At 35.6% G+C, this 20,144-nt stretch overlaps 1 protein-coding gene across 2 annotated transcripts in view; it reads right to left on the bottom strand.

Annotated features, from left to right (window-relative positions):
* CHIC2 (cysteine rich hydrophobic domain 2) overlaps positions 1 to 20,144 on the bottom strand; it is a 515,980-nt gene that overhangs the window by 494,296 nt on the left and 1,540 nt on the right. For both annotated transcript variants that reach the window (XR_010430384.1, XM_064653987.1), the window contains exons 2-5: positions 15,654 to 15,708; positions 15,353 to 15,508; positions 2,049 to 2,105; positions 1,823 to 1,882 (exon numbers count right to left, since the gene is read on the bottom strand). Coding sequence is in view for 1 of the 2 variants with exons in the window: in XM_064653987.1 (XP_064510057.1) it covers positions 1,823 to 1,882; positions 2,049 to 2,105; positions 15,353 to 15,508; positions 15,654 to 15,708 (328 nt within the window). In the remaining variant the exon portion in view is untranslated. The remainder of the gene's footprint in view (positions 1 to 1,822; positions 1,883 to 2,048; positions 2,106 to 15,352; positions 15,509 to 15,653; positions 15,709 to 20,144) is intronic.

Here is a 20,144-nt window from a genome sequence, read left to right as displayed (position 1 = left end):
AGTCAACCACTGGATTCTGCAGAGATACCAGGGCTTCTGATATTCAGGCAAGGTTTCAAGAAGGGAGCAAGAAGTAAAGCTGGAACACTCTGTTTATGCCAAAGATGTAAGATTATCTTGTCTTTCTTAATTTCTAGAATTATTTATTTAATTTAGCATTTAACACAGTGAAAATTTCAAATTCAGCAAAGCACCAAGTTTTGGGTGAAAGAATGTAATTTCAATCATCTGTTTTGAAAAAGAATTGAGGATAAGTATTTATTATTTAAAATTAAATCATGAACACAGTTTTTAAAGAGACGAGCAAATCAGTTCACTGAAAATGAGAAAACAGTACAGTGAGGTTTTGTAAAAAATCTCTCACTAAGTATATCCATAGATAATACCAGATGTTTCACAAATTGAAAATAAAATCTTTGACCTTTATCTCATAAAACTGTATGTGCATGCATATATACTATTAATGTAAACAGGTCAACTGATTATAAATTATATTTAATAAAATGAATATTCATCTGTAAACACTGGTGGGCCACAGTATTTATAAACTTGCATTGTGGTTTTTTTCAATTGAATCTGAAACCACTGGCTTTGACAGTGTTTCCTGTGGAAAAACAAAGTTTTCAGGAAAATAAGAACCACTTAGGTAAAGCTTAAGTCTACTTTCTGAAATTTGATTTATTCTGTTGTCAGTCACACTCATGCATCTAACCCAAAAAATTTGGTAGAATAGATGTTAAAAAATGTACTTATTCAGTGAACTGAATAGAGTCATTCTGTAAAAAAAACATTTTTAAGATCTTATATTTCAGGCTAGAAATAAGATCTAATGCAGAAACAGGAAAAAGGGGAAGACTAAAACGTAAAGATAATTTTAATATCATTTTGAACTGTTAAATAAAGTTTGAAGTTTTAATATGCATTATAGCTTTGTTATTTCAAAGAATAGATGGAGTACTGTGTAACGGAAGATCACAGATCAATTACAACTAACACAGTAGATATTTCTCAAAAACTAATCTTAATTTTTTAAAAAGTTAACCTTCCTATCACCCAGATCGTAAAGCATTAAAAGAAATTATGGAAATTCTGACGTTTCTCATTGTTTTAGCAGCTTAATTTCATCCTATCCTATGTACTTCCAAGGCATTCTGAAAATTAAAATAAGAAAAGCACCTAAAAAAAGAACAAGAAAGTTGCAACCTAAACAAACTGAAATCCCATACTGGACATCATTCATTTTAAACCACATATAACTTCTCACTGTGTATTTCCAAGAAGGGCTTATGGAGTCTCAGCCAAAGACTGAATTCAAACTCCAGAGACTGACTTAAAAATATTTTTGTGACACCAATTGGAGATAAAGGTACTTTTAAGATAGTTGAGGTAAGGGGCAGTTAAAATCTAAAAAGGTTTCTTAAGCTCCAACAGCTTAGTTGAAAGGTCTTCTTCCATACTTTTAGACTTGATTAGCATTATATAAAATAGCCATATCTGACTTGCTGCGTAACCAAAGTTGTGGTTATTCTTTATACAGCATCTAAAATTTCACACTCCATCAGCACATGTTCAAGCTATTTTATCTTGGCAATTAATTTATTATTTTTCAGAACACAGTGAAGCCTTGTTTTCAAGTCTTTCATAACTTTATAAATCAGTCCTGCACATGAAACCATGCATCTGTGAACCGTAGAAAATCCTTGCACTCAGGCGATTAAGCTCCTGACACCTTTACTGATTAATAATCATGAAAAGAATAAGATCAGAAGCAAAATAAATGATCATTTAATAGAGAAACTCACAAAACAGCCCTTTAACTTACATATTCCATCATGTTATTCGTTTCACATTTCCTTTTGCTTAGTCTCCAATGCAAGCACAGCTAGACAAGGAGGAAAGAAAAAGAAGAAAAATGAGCTGTATTTTATTGCAGCACACAGACTAGCCCATTTGTCCACCTTTCATATTTTTCGTTCAACAAAAGCATCTGTTTCCATACTGTGCAATTCAAACTCCAACAGTACGAAGCTGCTCCCTGCGGCACTCACCTTGTGGTATAACCTATTGTTTTCCCATTCTAATAACTTCTCAATCGATCTTCGTGTCTGGAAGACAAATGAGAAAGAATTTTACTCTTGACTGGTTTTAGAAAAACTTTGTTTTGCAGCTGCTTTTGTGTGAAAAGGAGAGAGGTACGGGACAGTGACTGAGTACAGGGTGGTCTGCAGTACTATCAGAACTTCTCCAGTATTAAATAGTATCTAGAACAGAAACAACTTTTTATGACAGCCACATAATTATTTTCAACCACTTTGGAACAAAAACTGTTGATATACATGCTGTCTGGTTCTTATGGCAGTTATAACTTTAAAATCGCAGAAATTTCGAAGTGATCCAAGTATAAAAAGCAGGAACACTGCTCCCTCAGCATCAGTGGTCTAAGGTCAGCAGCTAAACTCAAAAATGTTCCAAGCTATTTTGCAGTGCTGTAAGTCAAGTACAAACACACAATACTCTAAACGAGAAATTTGTTACATTTACATCCAGATTTAGAGACTGAAAAAACAAATGCAGAATTTACAGTAAATTGCACAAATTCATGTGATTTTTATAAAGAACAAACCCAGTATTTAGGATTCTAAAGCAAAGGTTTACTGCCTGACAGTACTGCAAGTACTGTCCACACTTGACACTTCAGACAGGGAATCCTGAAAGCTGTTCTGCACAGCTTTTTAAGATTATGTATGCTAGAAGTAAAGGACATTCTGTGCTGTAAAGTTTCACAGCATTTTGAGTATAACTATTCAGTTATATTTACATTTGAGAAACACATACTGACATTTATAGTCATTTGACTGCCAGAATATATATTGCTTAGCTCTAAATGAGATTTGCTACAGATTGTGAATAAAAAGAGGATAATTCATGGTGCCAGGTGTTAAGATGAGACCAACAGAGCTGCAGGTGCAAAAGGACGCAGCAATGACAAGGATCAAATACAACTTAGTGCAGCTGCAGCTTCCTTACAAGGTGGAGAGGGGTGAGGGGAAAGGATGAGAGAGCATCTTGCTGTTATTACTACAAAACACTAGTACTGTAAATGAACCTGAACAAATCAAACTAAATGTTGTCATGAGAAACAAGGAGTAAAATAAAAATTAGACAAAAATTTATTAATTTCCTCTCAAATATTAACTGGTGTTTTCAAACACCAGTTTGTCTCTAGTTTAATACTGATGTGGTTGTGGGGAAACACATCTAAGTATGTATTGTGGTCACATGATTAAAAATTAGATCATTGCTATCTATGTGTACTCATTACACTGAACTTTTTATTATGTTTTATTTTAAAAAGTACAAATCAGGGAATTATCAGAAGGTGGATGTGCCAGTGACTATTTTATCACATCAATTGGAAATTGAGTATTTTTGGGGTTATTCTTATTATTATGTTTTTAAAGACAGTGCCCTTTAACAATAATCAGTAGACCTCACTTGTTTCTTTGTAAAGATAGCCTTTTAGAGTCTGCTCTCCTTTTAAATGAAAATAGGGCAGCAGTTATGGTCACACTTTTGTTAATTTAGTTGCCAGTCAGCTCCAAATCAAAAGAAAATAAGGCTGCAGAGTGTAATTAACATTCAGTTCAGTCGTTTTGTCCCTTGTCTAGCCCCCAAGCTTTGTTAAAATTGCCATCTGAATGCTGAAGGCTGTAGGGAAATCGATTTGATTCTAATCGCACCATGAAAAGAACATGATCTAACTGCTTTCAGCCCTCCGTAAATCTGTACTAGGTCTTTAGCACAATGCAACTTCCAATTTAAAAAGCACTGAATGTCTCGTCAATGACTTTGTGAAGAAAAAAGAACAAGGAGCAGACATAAAAATTCCAATAGTTGTTTAAGCATTAAAGTTCATTTGCATCACAGCAAACCTGAAAAGGGCTGACCTCTCAAACCGCCTCTCAGGTCTATGAAGTTGTAGCCTTGACAAGCTCACATTGACAGAGCTCATTGACTCTGAAAGGCTACTCTATCAATGGTGAAAAATGGCAATAGGTTCTACTCTGAGCAGGCATCTGCCTGCCCACCCGCTGCTAAACCAATGGCAAAACTGATTCAAAACCTGAATCTACCTTGTAATCTTCCTTTCCAGGACCTTGTAATAATAGATTAAGATCACTATACAATTTAATTTGTTTGCCCCAAAGACTGTGAAAAACATCCAAGCTTTTCAAATTCCAATAAAATTACATCTGTATTACAAATTATACATATAAATAAGAAATCGATAGGTAGTTATGTACTATTAATTGGTTCATATAAATAACACACTTTAAAATCATTTGACTAGCATGAAATAAAAATACATGCAGCCTCAAGACCATGATTATTTATCTTCCCAGAGCCTTAAATATAATCCTTCCTATAGTATAATCTGGGATATAGTTCCCAAATCACATCATATTATCAATACAGAAATGTTAATGAAAATTAGACTGTAAAATATTTCTGCAAACCTCAGAGCTTGGAATAAAAAGAAATGAATTAAACAGCATCACACAATTCACTATAGTAAGTTTTCTTCCTACTTGACAGGTGAAAAAAAGCACTTGCACGTGCAGCTTAATTAATCACTGCTCTTGACATCTCAATGATTTACAGTGAGGAGCAGGTGAGGATATACAAAACCAGAAAGGAACACTTGATTTGAGTGTAGCATTTCCAGCACACTAGGATGACAAGCTTATATATTCTATCAATGGTGTACAGAAAAACCCATACAACAAATTATTTGTTAGCCACAACAAAAGCACAAATTAAGTGGAAGAGAGACTTGCTTATTAGGAAGATTTAATACTATCCAGCTTTCAAATTTTATTTTCTTTTAAAACCCAGTCCAATATTTGAGCAAAGCAAAAACTGCAATTCATGTACTTTTTAGCATACCAATGATAAGAAAGTATGCTTTGTAACATACTTCATGAAAAAAAACATAGTCTTTAATGCTACCCACAGAATTTTGTGAAATAGACCTCTTCAACTGTCTAGATGCAATGTTTAATGAAACATTCCTGTAAAATAGATTCTTTAGAGATATTAATGTCTAACAGTGTCTTTCGAAAAATGAGACTTCCAAGAAAGCCCAACTCAGAACAAACTTTCACCAGTGCTTATTGCTCTTGATTCAGAAAAATAAATGTTTTCCCTTAAATGTGGAAGAACAAAAAAATCCCAAGCCTAAATATGAACTTTTCATGCAAAACCAAGGTAATATTGAATGTATTACCAACTGCAAGACCTTTCTGTTACGTGTTTGCAAGCGTTTAATGCAGTTAGCTTACAATTCCAGATGTAGCTACGATCTGGACTGGAAGGCTGTGCAGCAACAGAGACCCCTCTTGCAGTACATGACCTAGAACACACACACAACACTAAACTACACTAGTGAACGGGCCAAAGCCCCCTCTACTTCTTCTGCAAATCAGTAAATGATTGGTACAATATTAAACAAAAGGATCTTGACTCCCAAAACGTTGCTGATCTGAGTACCTCCCTTTGTCTTTATTAAGTGGGGAAACAACATGGATAGTAACAACATGATCTAACAATTTTAATCATAGTTGTCTAAGAAAAACCAAAGAATCTCCTGCTACATGCATTCGATCTTTGACTTCTCATCTGAAAACACATGTAAATGTTGTACAACATGAGTCCAACAAGTAGCAAGAGATTTTCAAATTCTTTCATACAAAATTTCACCACAATCAAATATTATTAATTTTGAATATTGCCCTGAACAAATACACTTCATGCTCAAATTTCAAAATACAAAGAGACCACTTCAAGCAGACCTTTGTTGATTGTCACATGGGTGGGATTTGTATTGAAAGAATGACCTGAAAAAAGTCAAAGGATCCTATCAGAGGTCTGAACTATACTATCTCCACTCATTTAAAGAGAGAAACGACAGAAGTGGGAATTTCTATTCATTCTGACTACAAAATTTATACCCAAGTAATTTAGTTATCAGCACAAACAATGAAATAGAAAGTTAGAAGTCAGTGTGTGGTCACTTTCACCATGCCGGAATATCCCCCAAGCCAATTTTGAGGCCCATATTGGTACCACAGAAATTCCAAAGCTGTACTCAGAACACACATAACTGAATTACATACATCTGTGCTAATCAAGTCCTCATCTTGAACACTCTCACAAGGAAACCCTTTATGAACTGTAAATTGGTAAGATTCCCATCTCACTGAGGAATTCTCTATTTGTGAAGGGCGAAAAGGACAAAGGGGAAACCCGAGTTGATTTCAGATACTGACATGCTGGAATACCTGCTTCAGCACACACAGTACTTTGAAAAGGTGTCTGAACAACTACATAGGTGAACATGTAGATCTTGCATCATCTCTCCTATTAGTAACTAGGATATTTCTTATTTTAGACTACCGTAAGGGTGCTCATCCCAGATGCCACTGCAACATCCACGCAAGAAAGCAAGTGAAACCTATACTAAACAGACTGAAGAATATCCTGAAAAAAATATAACAGTAGTGCTTTTTGTAGGATCCTGAAATAACTGCCTTGTCTAACAAGATTACTATTGCTGCATCTTGCCTTACCTATAGAATATTCTGTGCAGAAAGCGAATCCCACCTAAAGCACAGATCACAGTTAATGATCAGGCAAAGAGAAACATAACCGGAGAATTCTGGAGCAGGAGAACTGACAACATCAAATTGACCTCATGAAACTCCCCATTCTGAAAGACAGCCCTGAGAATATTGTCCCACACTCAATCCATAAACTGACCTAAATTTTACGTGTCTCAACCCTGGGTTGGTACATCACAGAAAGATGAATTTAAAGCTTAATGAACCAAAACAGACCAATTACTTCCTGAAAAGGTCTCTTCCACATTGTTTGCTGGTACAAAGAGCAGCTCAGCTTTATTTGACATGTAGTATTTTTTTAACATCTAAGCCAAAGACAATTCCTTAGTGACTAGTTGCCTTGATTCTCAGATTCCTAGACTGTTTAAGAAAGCAGTAAAGCCATGAAATATGTGGAGAATGGAGAAGGGGTACAGAAACATACACCCCACATGTATTATCCAGGAGTAAAATGGAGAAGATATTTAATTATCAGCAATGTACTGACAGATACTAGATGAGTATTTTCCAAAGTCATCTTAGTCTGCAAACAGAAGAACACAGCAGAGACAAATTATCAAGGGAAGTTCCTAAAAGATGATTACAAGTCTTATATAAATTTCCTCTCAACTGTAGAAAGCCTCAAGATGCTAACTTGATATTTTAGCTGTCCAGTAAGAGCTAAGTCACCAAGTAAGTGTTGCTAGCTACTTTCTGTAATGAGATGACAATGACTAGAGCCAATCATTGTGAAAACTTCACGCTATGGAGAAGCCTTGTGGAAGAAATAGTCTTGACCCTGGCAAGATTAACACACTTTCCTCAAGAAGGCCTAATTGAGATGTGGAAAAACATTTCACAGGCAGACAAATGTTGAACTGATCCATGAAACATCAGGACTGTAATTAATGTTGTTACTTGGACTAGTAAATTAAGATTAGTAACTCCTTTATTCTAGGATTAAGTTCTAACTCTGACTCTGTCATTACAAGAAAACAAAAACCATGAAGCTCCAATCCTTCCAAACAAATTATTCAAATACGGCCATGATGATCTAAAGCATCCACCTCCTGCTGAAGGACATTCTCACAGAAAAGGCCACAGAAAATGAACATATAAAAAGTATGAAAATAGGATCAAATCTCCATTAAATAATTCATCTGATGTCATTCTCTGTGAGAAATTTTAAACTGAACATAAATGAAAATTTCACCTCCATCTTCTCTTTTAAGGTTACAGAGATGTTAACTTCAGTCCCCGTCATTTATTTCCAAAATATCCAGCAGTATGCTATGGAACACAGTTCAAGACCAGTGTAGGTGGAGAAACTAAAGGATCTCAGGTTACATCTCTATTAAGAAATGAAACTGTGCCCAGAAATATTCTCATTCACTTCAAGCCAGCTGGCAGGGAACAGCTTACATCTATATCAGTAAGTTTTCATAACCTCCGAACCACTCGTAGTGCCTAGAGCATTCTGGTAATGCCTATGAATTGTTACACAATACAGAACCAGAGCCTGCCAGGGGCCTCCCTAAAAGTACAGATTATAAAGCACCAGTTCCTAGGAACATTCCTTTGACTCCTGCTGTTATGAGTATCTAAGGGGCCAAGAATGGAACAGAAGTTACATGGCCAGAAAGACTGAAAGGCAGCACAACTTAACAAAATAACTCCATAGAAGACCCTGTAAAATCCAACACTTCACTAGTGTGTATGCTGAAGAGAATGATCCTTCTGAAAGGGACAGCCTCTACAGTGCTTTGTCCATCTAGGACTGATTTCAGAAAAATACAGAATCCCAAGTTGATCTGCAGCTACTTAACCAATTTAGAAAAAAATCTGGCTACTTAAAAAAATCTTCCATTATCATTATTGTTCCAAATACACCAATTTTTTCCAAAAGTCAGCAAAACTTATTTTTATGAGCTAAAAAATTAGAAGTACCTGGTCACTTTACATGTATGTTGGTATGGCAGAAGAATATTTATTAATTCCTTTCATCTTCTCTTTTGTAGAACTGCCCTCCTCACCCTCCCAACCATTTTGTCAGTAGTAATGTTTCTTGAACTACTATTTTTTTGTTAAATAACAAGTTATTTTCTTTATATATAGTGCTTGAGTTACTGAGAATGCTACACTTAGGCAGAAAACAATGTTTTACTCTGATTTGTTTAGTAAAGTGGAAAAGTGAATACTTTCCCGACCTAGACTACTGGGAGAAAAGTCAAGAGAAGAGGCACACAAGTGTACCACTACCTCACATTTGCCAGAACTCCATTCACTTTTATGTTTGTTTTACAGTACCATAGTCTAACAAGCTATTGTTCAGGAAGTGCTTTCTACTTATTTTAATTTTATCATATAGATTGCAGCTAATTTTGCCTTCTAATTTTTTCCTCAACGGTGTTTGCATATGCTCCCCATTTTGCATTACCTATATGTTGCTTAACACAGAATCCTAAAAATGTTCCTTCCTAAACTGATTTCCAAATCTAACAACTAACTAGACCATTCTTAGCATGCTCTTTCAAAATAGCTCCATGCAAATTTCAGCTAGCTCATGTCTGTATTTTCAAAAACACGTCAAACTGGACAAGAAGAGCAATATAAAAAGCAATATTAAACCCAAACCACTGCACGATCCCTTTATATACCATCACAATGTAAAAGGGGTTACAACACAGAAATGTTAATTTCACCTGCATTATTTTGATTAATATTAAAATGTTCAGAGATGGAATTCTGATTACAAATGCAAATAGATTTTAAATAACATTTAAAATATTCGCTACAGATACCAGAGATATGCTACACTTAGGATTTATATAAAACCCATTACTAAGAACAAATCAAATTACAAATTTAACTTCAGAATACATATTCTTTAATTACTAAAGGTTGCCTTTTTGACCTATAAAGAAATAAACTAGTATTTATTTTGTGATATACTTATATTTGTTAGTGTTCTTCATGCCAGTCTTAATGCCCTGTCCTCCACCAAGCAGGTCTGCAAATTAAAAGACATGGTAGAACTAGCTGCTCCCACACCTCATTATGCACCAACTCACTACTATACCCTTTAGGAAAGCACATGAAAACCTGAGGAACTTTTGGAGGGTGCTTTGAAGGAACATCTGATTTCAGATATAGAAAAAAAAATTACCACATAGCTATACACATGATGATTTCACTTTTAGATTGTTCTACAAGCTCTGTCACTTGCAGTTTAGTATGTGGAGGACTTTGGTGATCAAAATTATAGTGAACAATTTTTAAAGCAAAATATACCAGGTCTGAATCTTCTGATTCTTTTAAAGTTTTCATTTCATAGTTAGTAAATAAATAAAAAAGGACCTTTGAATACATTTGAAGACAATGGTAAAGAATGCATATTTGATACATACAAGTCTTACTTTTAAAAAAGTTTTAATAAGTTGACTAGAGCCAACATAGAGATGACATGAGCTCTGGTTAGGATAAACATAATATATTACAATTTTAAAGGTTCTTCCAAACTGTATTATAATGTAAATTGTCATAACAGAGACTTCAAAAGCAAGGCACCTTCTGTCTAATGCAATTGCCTTGTGGAACTCCTTGGAAAAGCATTAGGCTATTAAGAGTATTTCCAGTGCAAAGTCCCTGGCAGATAGGCATAAGAGAAAAATATACATTTTCTTCAGTTTTGAAAATAAATGTAATGTATTCATAGCTTCAATAAACGGAGCTAATATATTTTAACATCAGTATCATCCATTGACAAGCAAGACTACTGCATTTAAGAAAATTCATTCCAGCTCCTCCACCACATATTTAACTTAATCAATACTTGGGACATTGTAATTAGCTTATGTTTACACAGCACTCTGAAGATGTGAACTGCTAACTGACAACTAATGATGAGGCTTAAGCAGCATTCATCAGCTTTGTGTGAATTCACAAACAAACAAGCAGCTCTTGAAAGTATTAATACAGATCACTATTAAATATCTAATTCTATTCATTTTAACAGATTGTCCATAAAGCTTTTGAAACATGCAATTTACTTGTACAATACCAGCTTTTAAAAATCTAGCAGTATTGCAATTCTACCATAGCTTTCATTGTTACTGTTTCTGTTGAAATTATATATCCTATTTACACATCAGGAACTACAGCATTTAGTTAATACTGAAAATGAGTGCCAATTCATTTGAAAAGTGGCTTCAAATGGGCACCTCAGTCTGCAGCCCTTTTTGAATTATAATTCACTCTTTTTACTTAAAGAACAATAACTTAAAAGACTTAATGTTCATTTGTACAGTCTGGAACTTGTCCCAGAAACTATGGAGCAATCTATGAGTAAAACTGCTGAAGATCATTGATGATGTAGATCTGCAAATGAGGGACTACTTCCTGCAACTTTCTAGCAGCTTTTATTCATTAAAATCGAATCAAGACCACATAAAAGGAGAGAGACAACAAGATATTGAATCAAATAAAACACTTATTTTACTGGTGAAGAGTAGCAGGTTTTTTCTCAAATACCTCAATGCAAATGAAGAAAGGAAACAACACTGTACAAAGACTTACAAAACTAGCACTGAACAAAGCACTGAAAAGAAAAATTCAGTGAAGGGAAGGCTTTCATTGCATGGAAATGCATTAAAGTGATATAATTAACAATTAAGCTTACAAATGTCTGTGACTTAACAAATTCCTAGTTTGAAGCACCTGATGATTTAAGGAGAAACACCGTTACCTTATTTTTCACCACACAAAAATAAGCATGTATTCTGACTATACACAAACTTTCAATAACTGTCTGTAACCTCAAAAATCTTATCTAAATTTGTGATAACATTCCCGCGTTAGAACTTAAAAAGTCAATGAAAGGCAGTAAAAATACAGAATTCAAAGAAAGACTAAGAGAATTATTGTAACTTCACAAACTCTGAAGCTGCTTTTTTTACAAAGTACCACAGGCATTTAAGAGTATGGTAGATCGATTCAGACACTTTAAACCAGACATTTCTTAGTTGGTCATTCTGAGAAAAATTACTCTTCTATATTAAAAGTAAGCAATTGTACAGTTGAAACTGTTGTTTCATTTAATAAAATCTTTGAGAAACACTCCCACTTGCTAGCTCACTGTATATGTAATTTAACAGAAGAAATTTGTTAGTCTTCTATTTCAGTAGAAAAGGGCAAAGATGAAGGCTTATACATTTTTATTGTGCAATTAAGACATGATCTACATGAATTTCAGGACAGGAACACTCCCATCCTGCTTTCAGAAATCAAACTCTAATTGTACGGTCTTGGGAGTTTTTTGTGATCACTGCAGCAAAGGATATAACACAGATCAGTTCCAAGCAACTGGCCTTTCATTAGGAATCACTTAGGACAGGACTGAATTATGAAAGCTCTCTGGGTAGCACTTTTTGGACAAGTGTAGGTACTGCAAAATAAGCAACACTTTATTTATTGATCATTTGTTGTACTTGGTTTACAATATGAGCACTAGTGGGAAATAATTCACTGTATCTAAAAGTTAAAGGGAAGAAACAAGAACATGTTTCCTCAAAAAGTGAATCCTGGCTGTTGTGACTATACCTATGGTTGAGTCTGGCCAGTAAAAGGAAGTCAAAGCATGAAAGATCATTTGATCAACACAACCCTTTTCTAAGACACAGTTCAAGTCAGACATGAGCAGTTCAAGAGTTCAAATGTTAGTGAGTACATCATATTGAATACATTAGTCTTATGGATCAGCAAAACTACGACACTAGCAGCAAACCAAAATAGTCTATGAGTTTACTTTTTTTTAGTGGAAGAATATGAAGTTACAGTTCTACTGGAATCTACTGAACAAATAGAAGATTGGAACATAGATGAATGAGGTAGTATTTACAACTGCTGTCAATTTGCTGAGCAGCTCCAGGTAATGCACTTTCATTTTCCCCACTTCTAGGAAAATACATATCATTAGTTTCCTGCACTTGTCACAGCACTTCAACAAACTGATGTAAAGTCCTGCAGAAAAGAAAAATCTTACAAGCTTGTGGATGCAATTCAGTACTGAGATCTTAAAGGGTACAAAACCTGTAATTCCACGTAAGAGGGATTTAAAGGATTTATATCAGTTGGTATTTTCCTGCTCTGGGTCTATCTACCAAGACAAAGTTGAATCCACCCATACCTGTACAAGCAACTCAGGTGGCAGTAACTTTTCACTGTTTTTCTGTCAGAAGTAGCCCTGACTAGAACAATTAAAAATTCTTCTACTTGTTGGTTATAGTAGAATTTCCAAATATGTTCTTCAGATATATTCCACAGCTTTTCTCCTTACCTTCTCTACCAGAAAAAAATATTCTTTCCCACCCATTTCCAGGATTGAGAGTTCAGAGTTAAGAGTTTGAAAAAGCACTCTTTTCTCTTTCATTTTGTCTGTAAGAACACAAGCTAATTAATTTGTCTATATATTTAACCTTCTAGATGCCCAACAGACACCAAGTTCTGAGTTCTCTCTAAGCACACAATCATTTTCTGAACTGCTGATATGGACAAATGATGTTGATCAGAAATCTCCAGATTGACTTAAATGACTTTTACTCTGGAGGAATAATCAAACTGCCTAAGCACAGGCATTGAGTGCCATCGGTGTCTAGTGCCACTGTGCCATCTACAGTGTCTGGACAGCTGAGTCCAAAGATCAATTTCACTAATGCTGGACATCCAAGTGCAGAAAAAGGTGCAAAGGTCCTTAAATGTCTTCTGGTACCTGCTTTAACAGGAACAATGCAACATTTACGGACAATCTGGGCCAGACCTCTAGGATGACTCACAGAACTTCAGCCCCAAGTCTGTGTCCATGCTCCTGCTGTTCATTCTTTTTTCAAGACACTTCTGTTTTTATCCAGTCTCTGTATATTACAGCAACAATGACACCACTACCCTTTTTCCAAACTCCTCTGAACAAAGCATACATGGTGTTTTGTTTTTTTTTTCAGATCTATCCTTTTGGAAGGAGTTTACCCTCCATGAAAACTTCAACAGAACTTCTCTAACTGTTGCTTCACAAAGTTCCCACACAGAACCTCTCTCCTCAGCTTCAAATGCTCTCTTCTGACCCCAGATGCTAGAAGCACTTGTATTTTTTCTGACTCTGTTTAACAGTGTATAAAAACTTTTTTACTTGTGAATCTAGTCTAATAATAGATTAAGAGGACCCAGTTTAGAAGATGAGAGTTTGCAACATCGGCCCCTACCAGGTTACATCCTGTTATCATTTCCTGCTACAACCCATTATATGAGAAAAATGGGTCAAACTACAGAGCATCAGAAGCATCTTCATTTAGAAGTTAAGCATGGACAGTAGCAATGCAAGCTTCCCTTGTGTTTGTAATGAACAGAACTAGACCTAGAATGGTAGTCTTTTATGCGAGGTAGTTAAGTCACCAACTAACCTGTTGAAGCAATCATGAGATTCTAATTTATTCTAGCAGACTTTTGGGCTATAGATATACAATCATGCTACAGGAGACTTACTAGTTTGTTACAGCTTGAAGACAGAAAACCTCATGTTTGGTATAATTCCCACTGACACCAATATTTTTATTTTGGTTATTTTTGCGATTTTTCCCCACAGACACCAACATCACCAGGAGGCTTTTCTACTTTGTTTTGCATACAGTTAAAACCAGACTTAAGTAATCTCTTAAACAGACTAAGCACTAAGATCTTTACACAGAAAGTTAGATGATATAAAAATACAAAGGTTTTATTATAATTACTGTTCACCCTACACTTTTTAGAATGCCTTCATTTATTGACCCTATAAAATGAGGACTTCTATAGAGAAAAACATGATGATGTTCAGTGTACTGAACTGTACAAAAGTTGTAGCATTAAGAGGTATTAGACATGAGAGAATATACACAAACCTTGCCATGAAATGGAAAGATGAACTAAATAGTGAGGAAACGATGAGGAGGCACAGAAACTTCTTGTAAAGTAGTGAAATAGAACTAGTCAAAGACAATTTTTACACACACAAAAGCAGAAGAGGTGGGAGGGTAGCCTACTTAACTGCACTGAGGGAAAGGAAGTGAAAACCAGGCACGAGTAATGAGCTTCTGTTATGAGCAATACACTAAGTGCCAAGTGTACACAGACAAAAAGCTAGTTTCAAGTTCTTAATGTAAAAAAAAAGAATCTTACTCATCTACAACTTGGAAGGAAAATCCAAAAAGAAATATCAATTATCCTTTTTAAAAACAGCCTTTTTTAACAAAAATATATGGTTACTTGGGTCACAGTGTAATAAGAAGCTCCTCAAAAGCAACTTGTCACTCAATCACTGCCAAATTCTGATAAACTCAGTGCATCACAGAGAAGATGCAGCTTTTAAAAACATGTTGAATGTTAGTTCAATAACAATAAGAACTGTACAGTAAATGGTTCTAGGAGAGATATTCAGCTATACTACTTCTCATTGAGTTATAAGCTCAAAGTCCTAACTGGTATCTTTTGTAACTTTAACCAGTATGGTAGACAACTGATATCAAAATGTATGAAATAAAATTGATTTAAGTAAATTCTAGCACAAAGCTTTTAATGGTGGAGGAAGAAGAAAAAAAGTAAACCAAAATGAGAATAAAGCCAGTACAATTGTAACTATCAAAAATTATATGAATAATTCAACTTACTCTTTTACTGAGGCAGATAACTGGCCACATACTACAACCTAAAGTGCAGCAGCAGCAAAGGCATCCACATAGTAGCCATCGTACATTAACTGGAAGATTCTTCTTAAGACAACTGTTAACTCTACTGATGCTGGCTTTAAATTCTTCAGGTGCAACCTACAATGAAAAAAAAAAAGAACAAAAAATAAACTAGTACTCCAGCAGTAAAATTTATTACTTTTATAGCGGTCTATACTTGGAACATCTGTTTTTGTAATAAAATCTTAACTCCAATTTCAAGCTCCCATTCAAAGATACTCACCTTTCCAGTTAAAGATGAAGGAAATTCTGCTTCAAATTTGTTGCTTAGTCCAAACCTGCAAAAACAAAGTTAAGATTGTACCAAAATTATAAATAACCCTAATCCATGCCACAAATTACAAGCACCTCATTATACTTTGAGTGTCTGTATCAACAACAGCATTCATTTCAGGGAAGTAATACTCATTATTAAAATTCCTAAAATTATCCTAACAGACAAAAGCACACCACTGTACACAGATTGAAATCCATCTTGCCTAGAGTCTCTTCTCATAGTTCTCTTGATACTGTTGACTCTTCCCCAAACTCAGTGAAACATATAAGCAATAGTGGAAAGTGAGGAAAATGAAGTACTTATGGAGAAAGGGGAAGTAAGTTAAGGGCACAATTTGAATCACCTCCCTCCTGCACCAACATAGATGCATCCTGAAGAAAAGCTCATCCAGTGCTAAATAACTGTTCTAAGCTTAAAAAATCAAATCAACACCAGCTTGTTTTTCAGAAAAGAAATACATAGTAAGTTTCAAAACACAAAATACTGTGTAACAAAACCTGGGTTAAATGATAACTAATTTTAAAGAAACATACTAACTATGAATGTAAAGCTATGAAGCAGTTTGAAATGAGCTAGAGTTATTGAATCTTCAGGGTTTCACAAGATCTAAAGATAGAAGAGTTTCAGCTTTTCTATCTAAAAAATATTTTCTACCTTATAGTTGCCTGGTTGATTCATGAATGGATGAACCTCAAAGAAAATCTGAATGTTTTCTGGCATCTGGACTGGGCTATAACTTCTAACAGGAACTATACAGACTAAAAAGTCATAAATAAAACTGTATGACTGGCTAGTCATTCGGTAAACAGCAGTCAGTGGAAAATATAAGTTGTAATTAACAACCCTCTGACTATAAACCAGAGCAGTCTTACTATCAGATACTACAAACAACACAAATCAGAAACTAAACTGCTCAAGACTTGAATATTGGCAGTCCAGCCGTAGAAACGTAGCATGATTGTGTTGAAAGGGATCAAAGGTCATCTATTCCAACCTTTCTGTCATTAGATCAGGTTCCTCAAAGCTGCATCCAACTGAACTTTAAATACCTGCAATGATGGTGCATCTACAGCTTCTCTGAGCAACCCATTCCAGTGTTTCACCACTCGTCACAGAAAGTGTCTTTTTTATATACAAGCTAAATCTATGCTTTTTCTGTTTAAGATCATTGCCCATTGTCCTGTCATTATAGGACATGGTAAAGTCTTTCTCCATCTTTCTTATAAGCCTCCTTTGTATATTGAAAGGCCACAATACGATCTTTCCAGAGACCTTATTTACACATAAGTTATCTCTCAGCTCTGCAACTTCTATAAATCTCTCAAAACTGGTGGAATAACAAATGAAAATTGTTGACCAGAGAAACATATGGCGACCAGGCATTACCACTTCAACACAGAACAAAGAAAACTTATACTTACTGGGAACATAGCTCTACCATTGAAAATCCTGTTGACTACTCCAACACAGGAGGAACATCGACCCTTTCCCCAAACTGCTGAGTGAAACTAAGTGCTGAGGCAAAAGTTATGTAAATGTCAGAAAGTGTCATGCCCTATCAGTTAAGCTTTTTAAAATTGCCAGTAAATTGAAATGGAAACCAAAGCCTGAAAAAAATCCCTTGGACCCACACACATTCAGAAGCAGCCAAAGCAGCTCATGCTGCAAGAACTAAAATGAAGCTGAGCCCCTGACCAAGAGATGAGACAGAATTTCAGCTGTCCCTCTACCCAGAATACTAAGGAAGCCCTTGACTCTGAGGCATGAGCAAGTAAGTTACAGGCACAAGAAAGCCTCCTTGTTCTCAGTTAAGTCATGAAAAGATGTAATTGCAGGGAAAACACTCCTCAGCTTCATGCTGAAGATTTGTCAGGACAGAAGCAAAGAGGTTTGTTTTGTGAATGTATGATCCAAAAGTACTCAGATATTGACAGCTCCATTAAACACAAACAAATATTCATGAAGATCGTAAAAGCCATGCCTAGCAAAGGCACCTCTACCGGAAAACCCTGAAATTGCAAACACTGAGGCAGAGTAAAGCACAGAAACTTCCAACCAGTGCTGTTACACTTGGTCGAAGTTATAAGCAAATAGACTAAGAGTTGCTCCTAGAGGCTTGTGGCAGTGTTGAATACATGGTGGGACAGTGAAACTGAAGCTAACTCTACCAACACAGTTCTGAGCTTTCCCCATTACAGTTTGTCACCATACACAGGTAGCAAAAAAGGGTGACTCTACACATTAAAAGCAAACCATACCACACATTGTAAGTAGTTACGTGATCTCAGAATTGTCACTCTTGACCGCAAGCTGCAATTTGGAAACAAAAATATTAGAAACCTCACAGAACACTACTACACGTTCACCGCAAAGACTTAACAGCTCTGACAAAAAAAGCAGAAAAAATATATCTCAAAATCAAACACTGGAAATCAATATTTTGGAGATGCATTTCCTCAGACAGCTGTCCTACTACAGCACTAGACTTCTTACGTGCAATACTGCATCTCCAGTGACACACACTCTTCTCTGCTTGCTCTATGCCTTTCCCACTCTACATTGTGTCTTCAACAGATCCATGCTCACCTCATGCATGAGTACTTCTTTTAACCTTCCTGGACCTGAAAAAGTGTTTCTTGAACATGACTCTGCTTGAAAGGTTCAGATGAGTTCCTGCCCTTACGTACAGCGGAGAAAGAAATGGTGAGAGGTGGAAACTTCAAAGTACAGAAGTTTACAGTGCAGGACACAGCCAATTTGTAACTTTTTTCAGCTTGCAGTTCAGATCTTTCTCACACAAAAGAACTGATACATGCTACCCTCTTCCTCTTCGTCCTCTCTTATGGGGACACTAAACCATTTTTTTCATTGCTCTCAACTTTAAGTTCACAGGTTCCCAACCCTTACAAAATAAATACATATTCCACAAATCTTAACACACTCCATTACTCTCACATAGCCCTGCTTTCACTCATATGTCCTTGATACAGCGTAAGGTTGAAACTGCAGTTTAACATTAAAGAAACTGACTTGGGTGGGAATATCTTTTGTGAGGTTTTGTTCCCCCTACAAAAAGTTATCTTGCATCAAAACACAAGGTGCTGTAACAGCAAACAGCATAGAAAGGCATTCATCAGCACAACACAACAGCTCTCCATCCTTCCGACGCTGCAAGAGACTAAGAAATTCAGTATTACCAGTTAATGTAGTCTGCTATATATAAGGCTCAACTGGTCAAGGAACAGGAAAACAATCACTGAAAAACACATAAATATTGTCTTCATGATTTCAAATTCATCATGTACCTCCCTTCCTACCACAATATGATTTTAGAAACAAGTGTGAAATACCTTGGACTTTCAGTTCAGTTTTAAGTAGGGATCTATATTTTCTCAGTTTTCAAGTTTCTTGCCATTAGAAGAGATCACCTCACATTACCAGAAATTAGATGAAATGTTACTACTGTCTACCAAGCTACCTAAACTCTGCCGGTGTGAAAACAGTTTAACTGAATATTTAAAAAATAATGTTAGAAAAAAAATTAGTATTGTCTGCAGCATGCTCCAAACAGTGAGTTTAAGGAGAAAACTCTTAGTGCTAACCAAAAGCCCCACATCCTGCAAAGGTAAAGCCTTTGTATGTTTTATTTGGGTAATATTTACCTGCTTTCCTTTAATTGCTTTTAACTACTCAGCTTAGAAAATACTCTGACACATTTCCATTCTCTGTTGGATGAAATCAAGTAATGGTAAATGTCTTTCTGATGCTAATCTGTAGTCATGGAATTGATATAATTCAAACTCAACATTATGACTCTTATGTGAGATCAGAGAGGATATAACAACAGCCTATGAAAAGAGGGCTTCTGTTTAAATATACACATCGCAGAAGCAGTCAGCAACGCTTCAATCTGCAGAGCCAGGGACTGATCAATTCAGTATCTGCTTAACTGCGGATAATTTTTGTCAGACCTTCAAAACGTATAAATGCTTTTATACTGGCAAGACTAATTCATCATGTACATAAGGACTTGACCTATCCCTTATATCCACCAAGTGAATGTTCTAACAGGGATCTAACTGTTAATAATAAGTTTCTGGATCAATGACAAAAAAAGTTATAGGCTCTACAGAGCTAAAAGTGGCTGATGCTATTTAGTGAACTGTTGACACCTGGCACAGTAAAGAAAACAGATGAAGATCATTTGCCTAATTTTGGAGGCACATGTACATATTTAATTGTTCATCTAAAACCTAGAGAACAAGTATTTTAAGGAAGATCTTAAAGTAATAAGCTAGTAACCACTAATGAACAATTAATGAAGTAGCCATCCTTCAACCACAATGTCCTTAACTAGTCACAGCTAACACTTCACAAGCTTCCCCAGCATTCCACTAGCGGGCCTTCATCTTGTCTTGCACAACTTAACCTTTGAGT

Source organism: Pseudopipra pipra, chromosome 4 (genome assembly GCF_036250125.1).
Source record: "Pseudopipra pipra isolate bDixPip1 chromosome 4, bDixPip1.hap1, whole genome shotgun sequence".
In the NCBI taxonomy this organism is placed as follows: domain Eukaryota; kingdom Metazoa; phylum Chordata; class Aves; order Passeriformes; family Pipridae; genus Pseudopipra; species Pseudopipra pipra.
The sequence above is the reverse complement of the archived record's forward strand: the minus strand, read 5'-3'. Positions and strand labels throughout refer to the sequence as shown.